Genomic DNA, 7,745 nt, shown 5'->3' with positions numbered 1-7,745 from the left:
TTCTTGTCACTTGTTGTGAGGACACCAATGCAAGGTGTGGGAATATCAATTCGTCCACAAACGTGGGCGCTTTTTTATTTTTATTTTTATTTTTATTTTCTTTTTCTTTGTATGAGTCAACATCCTCCATGTGTTCGGGGAGAGAGAGAAAGAAGGGAGGTGGCGTTGGGTTATTTTACGCAATTTTAAGGAGATGTGCGTTGTGGAAAGTGGGTCAAAGAGTGGAGGAAGAATGTATTTTCTTCTAGGATCTTGTGGGGTGCTCGTCTCCCTTTTTTTTTTTTTTTTTTAGTTTTAATTATTTTGATATTCGATGGGTCTTGCGGTATAGCCCTTTCTGTACTTAAATTTTGCCTTGTTAATTATATTTATGAGTATAGTTGTTAAACCTTGTTTAACTTGATGGATTTACATGGTTGTATTTTCGAGATTTGAAAAAAATGCTTTTAGAAAAATTAATTTTAGTTTTTTTTTAATTTAATTAAAATATATATTTAGTTAAACTTAAGGTTAAAAATATTATTTAACAATTTTTTTAAAAAAAATTTGGTTAAAATTATAATTTAAATTAATATTATAATTTAAAAAACAATAGAACACACCAAGTTTTTTCTTGATTTGCATGGCAATAGTAATACATTGAAAGAACAACAATTAAAAAAAAAACACTAATTTGGTTGAAATTTAATGAACGTTTCATGTTAAGATTATAAATTTTATTTTGATAGATATTTTGTTTTTTAAATTAAAATAAAATATTTTAGTTTTGAAATGTTTTAACATACTATTTTGAGATTGTACCAACCATATATATATATTGAACAAATATAATTTAAATTTGAGATAAATTAATTATAAATTATACAATATAAATACAATGCCAAATAAATATAATTTTAAAATTTAAAATATTTCTAAATAATTAAGATTAACTAGATATTTAATTTAAAGTAATTTAATTTACATAAAAACATCAAAATATTTTAAATATAAAATTAGGTCAATGCCATCAAAACTAATAAGATCTAAAGTATTTATTGTTTTGCTCAAATTCCTACAAGTATAAACTTGAAAAAAACAACATGAATATAAACCATATATCTAAATCTAATTTTAAAAAATTAATATAATTGTTAATGAAAATATAATAATAATTTTCAATATTATTATTAATATTATTGTTATTGAAAATAGTAGTGCAAAAAAGCTTTTTATACTTGGATGGTTTAATTTGATTCAATAACTTTTCAAAATCAAAACAAAATATATAAAATAAAACCAGAATATTTTAGTCAAAATTTAGATAATAAATTTGAAACGGACGGAGATTTGAAATGAAATAAAAATTATTTTGTTTTTTAAATTAATATGAAATGTTTCGGGCTATTCTAAATAAAATAAAACAAAATTAATAATCTTATATCATATAAAAAAATAATATTTTTTTTTTTACTTAGATTGAGTTTATAACTCAGTAAAAGCATGTTGGTGTTGCTTTTTATTAACATTTAATTCATGGATTAATCTAATTACGTAGTAAACTTTATTTTGTTTCGGCTTATTTGTGAATTTTTGATTTGTGAACCAAATGAGAAAAAAAAGTATTAGATAAAATTTTCAAAAAGATTTTCATGATTTTTTTTTTAAAATGAAGTATTCGGAATTTAAATATTTTATAATCTAAAAATATTCTAAAAACATGAATTATCAGACACTTTTTTACAATCACAAAGGTCACAACTAGACCGAAGAGATCCTAACTCGCGAGATATTTTCTTAGGAGTCTGAACATCTTAATGTTTTCCCTGTCCTGTTTCTTTCCACTTCACATCCTGAAAGTGAGGGGGGAAATACTTCTATTTTGGGCTTCTGCGGCCATTTGACGGCCGTTGACCGTATGGACCGCCCTAGGACATTATTCATTTTGGTTCATGTATCAAAGTAATTAATACAAGACTTTTTAGGCTTGACTTATCATAATTTACATCTTTTCTCATTTAAAACCTTGGAATTTGAGAATCTTATGCCCTGCTATTCCTATTACAGCCTACCAATTCCGTAAATGGTATTGGAAAATCTATCAAAATATGAGGTCAGATTACTTTAAAGTATGATTGTTTTTTCAGGAAAATATAGTCTTAAGGTAAGTAAGTAACGATGGAATAAATTTTTTATTTATTTATATGAATATCTAGATTAATTTATAGATTAATTTATATGCATCATGACTAATCCTATATTTCATTAAATATTTTATAAGTACAGAACATATAGAGTGACGGACATAAATAATAAAATTCAAACCGAGTACAGATAAAAGAAAACAAATCCCTTTCAGTGGTGGGCTAATACGGGGAGGTAGCTGGAGGCATCAAACAAACACAGTACACATGAGTTCTAATAAGTAAAAAGGAATGCGTATATGGACCTCAAATTTGTAACTTTATTCTCTCTTGAAAAAAATGCTCATCCAGTCTGACCGCTTAGAAAGTTTACAAGATTTTAATTAGGCCATGAACCTTATTTTAATTAGAAAAAAATAAAAAAATAAAAAAATAATCATAAAATCCAAATCAAAAACCAAAATGATTTAAAAAGACAAAAACAAAAACAAAAACAGTCCAAACTAGAGCTAGAAAAAAGTTTTTGATATTTAAAGAATTGATAGTCAATGTGGTGTTGTAGGTGCTATTATCGGAAAACATAATCTAAAAATTTCTATAAAAATTAAAATATCATCAAACAGTTAAATAAAAAATTATAATTTTTTAAAATTATTTTTTTAATTTTTTTGAACTAAATTTTATCTTACTAGTTTTTAAATAGATATATTAGTCTATCCGTATAATTTATATGTGAAAAATACTCATCTAGTTATGATAAATTTATATTTAATTATTCATAATAACCATTTATCTCAACGCTGGGTAGATCAATACGACTCTCAAGAAAATTTATTTTCCTTCGAAATTTTTTTCTTCAGGTATATTGTAATGGTGAATGTTAGGGCATGGATTGTAGCCTTTCAGACTCGGTCAAAAAAAGAAGAAGTCAAAAGTCAATATGCTGGTCTCTGAACCTAAGTAAAGCCCACCAAATTCCATGGCGGTTACTGTTCAAGAGTTGAACTTGCACCCTTGCAAAGTAGGGAATGTATAAATCAAAGCCACTCTGCATGAAGGCTATCGCATTGCGGCATCAACTCATTCTAAAATGACATTTACAGGCCATAAAAGTTTTAGCGAGGGAAAGACTGGAATGCTTATGCTTAAAGTAAGCATACATTCGTATAATATGGTATGATGATAACAGCGCTGGCTGTAGAGATGCAGCACACAGCTCATGGAAACACAACACAAGTTACAGCCTTATTTAGGAACTGGTTTGTAGCTACCTTCTCTCCTTTTCTTCAGCCAGGAATGCACAGCAACAGCAACAGCAACAGCAATAGTCAAAGCCAGTCCAATGAAAACCACAATTGACCAAGCGTAATTTTTTACTTTAATGCTTTCATGCATCTGCAGGATTCAAGAAAACAATTAGAGGTTACATGTTCTTAACATTAAAAGCATTCTTTTTTTCTCGAGAATTCCTGCCCCAAATTGGATAATCCTGTTTAGTTACCCGACTGCTTTTATACTGAAAAAGAAATCACTAGCTGAAGATTGAACAAAAACTTACCTGAACACGAGCTTGCGAGAAAGTCACATTTGGTGCTTGTTCTGCTACGTAAATGTAGAAGAGCCCCATGACTCCTGTGTGCTTATTAGTGCTGTTGTAGTTAGATTCCAGAGTTAGATTCTCCCCAGCTGTTAACTTGACAGAACCTGGTTTGGGATAACAGGAGGACATTCCTACAATGTAACCATCCTCGTTTCCTGCTTCATTTCCATTTCCATAAATTGGTATCGAAGTGCATATTACGTTCCCATCCTGTATTCATCATATAAAAAGATCATTTGAGCCGGATGTTATTCAACTTGGTCAACGATGACATGAAGTTAGTAATAGATGTTGCAGTAATAAACAGATAACATTCCAAACTAGCCTCTGGAACAGTGAAATCAGACATAACAGACAAATTGAAGAAGGTTCCCTTATGCTGCTATGGGAAAGGATTATGCTTCTGGAAGTTACAGCGACAAACTTTGGCAGAAAACTGTAATTTCCGAACGTCATTACAAAGATAATAAGATGATAGTTTACTTCAATAGCATTTCTAAGGAACTTTCAATGGCCAACCAGATATGAAAGAGGGTAAAAAAGATGCAGAAAAAACGAGCACATGTAATCATAAATAGGCTGAAAATAACCTGTCCATACAGAGTTGAACCTATCCCACCAGCATGCTGGTGAGCAACAGCATAGATGACATAACCACCAGTTGGCATGGTGAGGCTATTTCTTTTGATGTCCATGCACCCATTAACAGCTGCATCGGTAGCAGTGCAAGACTCAACTGCATACTCAACCTGCACCAAAGATCTTCTAGTTATTTGCAGTACAGTGACATTCTTGGAAAAGAGAAGCCCCATTTGTTTCCTTATTTAAATTGATTCCAGAACTTGTGATTCCTGCAGGTCTACTTCACTGTTTAAGCTGTTACTGCAGGCATTAAATTAATCTAACCTTGGATGTATCTACCGCTGTGATTTATCATCAAGCATCAGCTGCCACTGCATTTCTTATGAGTTTTCTACAATGCAATTTGTTCGGTGGAAACGAATTCAATAGAACCTACCTAGTCAGTTGTGTGATCTGTAGAAAATTCAATAGAACAAGTCTATTTTGTTTTCTCCTACATTTTGAAAGAAGAGGTGGCAAATACAACATTCCCCCCCTTACAGTGCAAACATCTTGGTACTTAATAATAAGAGGCAAGAAAGAATGCATTTACCTGGCAACCATTCTTTGGACTGATTCCTGTTGATCCAAGGAGCCTTTTTCCAGTATCAGTAACATCTAACACAAAGATTTCAACAGGAATGGTGGAACTATCCCAATCAATCCATTTCACCGTATATCGCAGGTAGAGGCTCCTCTTGTCCCCCTGAAAACCCTGTCTGACTTTGCACTGTGTCTGATCATAGCAACAAAATAAACCTCCCTTATAGTCTGGCCTAATGGGGTCTCCATCTTCATCGTTTGTGACGTTATATAGATCGCACCAGCATTCAATGCACCCCAGCCTATCTTCCACACCCCTTGTTTCAATTGCATGGATACCAAGATACCACTTCTCCTGATACCCTTCAGGAATTTCGGCAGGATTGCCAATTTCTATTCCAAAAGGATCTGGAATATGTGAAGCTGTTTTTCGAGTTTCAGATCCAAGGCCAAAATACTGTCCAAGAATTTGACCCTGGCACAACCCACTATTTCGTGAAAAATTACGGCCTGATGGGCGATGCTCATAGTACTTTCCCACAAGCCAGTGGTGAATGTAAGTTTCATAAAGAGCTACAGGATTCCCAGCCTGATCAACTACCTCGGCATTAAAACTCTTGAGAGCGATATGACCTCTCGGGAAGTCAATATCATCGTATGTTTTGCTCTCAACTGATCCTGGCCCCAACATGAACTCAGGTGACAGGAAAGTTCTAGATTTGATCTTGTTTCCATTTTCCAGAGAAGCTTGTGTACAAGATACGCCAAAAGCCAGTATTGAAAGTACTAACAGAAGTACCATGTTGCCTGTAAGTCAATTTCAATGTCTCAGTTTAAAACCACATAATCTTGCACAAGGAATAGAGTCTACTAGTTTATTAACCGCGATTGAATGTATAAAAATAATATTTAAACTGTAGAAAACTTTTTAGCCTTCTATGAAACACCATATCTCTATTCAAACTTTTAAAAATCCTCATCCGACTAATTAATTATTTAGTATGAGTTTTAAATTTAATCTTGACGTGAATTTATTTATTGGATAGATTCATAGAAAAAAAATCAACACAATACTAAATGTTAAAATTCAATAAAAATTTTATATTAAAAGATGAAACTGAAAATAAAAAATCACAAAAAAAGTGTTAAAAAATGCAAAGGAATTAAAAAACTGATATTAAATAATGGAATCTAAAAAAAAAAGAAATTTTTTTTTATTATAAATGATGAAAAATAAAAAATAATTTATCATCAACCAAACACTAAAGGGTATAATTAAATAAAAATACTATATTAAATAATGAAATTAAAAAAAAGCTAAGAAAATCCTAAGAAAATAAAAACTTTATATTAAAAAATAAATAAAAAACTTAAAAGATAAAAAAACAAAAAACAAAACCCAAATGACCAGTCATGGACCTATAAGAAGAAACCTACGCACGTGGTCCATGCTCCTGGGCCCATATTTTTTTGCCAACACACCCCCTTTTTTTTTTTTTTTTTTTTTCTGAAAAAGATTACCTATCATAATCTGCAAGCGATTTTGCTTCCACGGAGAATCAAATCCTTAACCTCAACATGACTCCGACGCAGTAACTATGGAGCTCCAACATAAAGTTTTTAACCAAACAGAAAAAATATTAATCTGATTTACTATTTATATGGTCACCCACCCCTTCTTCTTCTTCTTTTTAAATCTATAGACAACAAGTCATTTGTTGTTTATGGAACACGAAGAATTTTGCTTCCATGGAGAATAAACCCACGACCTCCACGTGACTCACATGCGTTAACCTTTTAAGATATAACACAAGTTGTTAACCAAACAAATGAAAAAAATATATGAACAGTCAAAGAAACTCCACACCATTTAATTGTTTTAGTAATAATAAATCCATGTTGTAAATAGTTTCTTTTTCATCAGTTTTTGCTAATCACCAAACATGTGATTGGAGATTGAGTAATTTAACGAAGAAGGGTCTTGGATTATAATCAATTAGGAAAAAAACAATCAATCATAACCCCTCCTTTGTCATCCTGGAGATGCTTGTTCAAGATTTTTATTCCAGTCAGCAGCAGCCATGGATAACAAAATTAAACAGCAAAAAGTCTCCAGTTTCACTAATTTTAGGGCCAAGCAACGCGATCCAAACCTATACGAATATTGCAGTAAAATATAACAAATCTAAGCAGCTCTAGTTTATAAAATGGATACGGAACCAGCAGTCAGGAGAGGCTTACTTCAAGCACAAACAGACAGGCAAGACACACAAACACAACCACCTTAAGTAAGACTTCCATCAATCATCAGAACTTGAAAAACAGGAACATACCCGATGAATTCAATGGTCTCTGCCACTTCTCAAGCAGATGTATCATTGTGATGATCTTGAACAACTTGGGCTCTCTTCTGTTTAGAATTCAGATAGAGTTCATTTGAACAGAGTAAAGAGAGGGAAAGGTTTGGAAGAGTGCTGTGATGTCATTGACTGAGGCCATCCATTTAGTAATGAGGAATTCAACACGCAGTAAACCATGGCAATGAAATACTGTTCAGAGTTTGACCAATTGGATTCAGGCTACTGCCTAAGCCATGACGTCTAGTGCCACATGCTTTCTTTCTTTAGACCATTTTTATTTGTTTGCTCTTTTGACTGAGTCATCTCGATAAAGATTTCTTGAGTTCATAGAGAAATGACTTTGATTGAGTAGTTGACTTAGGGTTTCATGTCTCTTTTATTTTGAAAATTTATGAGTACAATCTCTCCTTTGATAGAGTAAAACATTTATGTTTAAATAATACACAAGTGAACTTGTCAATGAATTTTCCAATATCTTTTTAAAGACGAGATTTACCT

The 7,745-nt window shown here is 31.7% G+C and overlaps 1 protein-coding gene across 3 annotated transcripts in view; it reads right to left on the bottom strand.

Moving 5' to 3' along the window:
• Window positions 1-3,137: 3,137 nt before the first annotated feature.
• LOC105136595 (uncharacterized) overlaps window positions 3,138-7,745 on the bottom strand; it is a 6,979-nt gene continuing 2,371 nt past the window's right edge. Inside the window, exons 2-6 of one of the 3 annotated variants that reach the window (XM_011041994.1) lie at window positions 7,221-7,473; window positions 4,898-5,694; window positions 4,314-4,472; window positions 3,682-3,933; window positions 3,138-3,518 (exon numbers count right to left, since the gene is read on the bottom strand). In XM_011041994.1, the coding sequence (XP_011040296.1) occupies window positions 3,369-3,518; window positions 3,682-3,933; window positions 4,314-4,472; window positions 4,898-5,694; window positions 7,221-7,266 (1,404 nt within the window). In that variant the 5' untranslated portion in view covers window positions 7,267-7,473 and the 3' untranslated portion in view covers window positions 3,138-3,368. Of the gene's footprint in view, window positions 3,519-3,681; window positions 3,934-4,313; window positions 4,473-4,897; window positions 5,695-6,306; window positions 6,353-7,220; window positions 7,548-7,745 lie in introns of those variants that run through there. The other 2 variants (XM_011041993.1, XM_011041995.1) reach the window with 2 other exon arrangements.

This window comes from Populus euphratica, unplaced genomic scaffold (assembly GCF_000495115.2).
Source record: "Populus euphratica unplaced genomic scaffold, PopEup_1.0 scaffold133.1, whole genome shotgun sequence".
Lineage (NCBI taxonomy): Eukaryota > Viridiplantae > Streptophyta > Magnoliopsida > Malpighiales > Salicaceae > Populus > Populus euphratica.
This window is presented reverse-complemented; position numbering and strand designations above follow the sequence as displayed.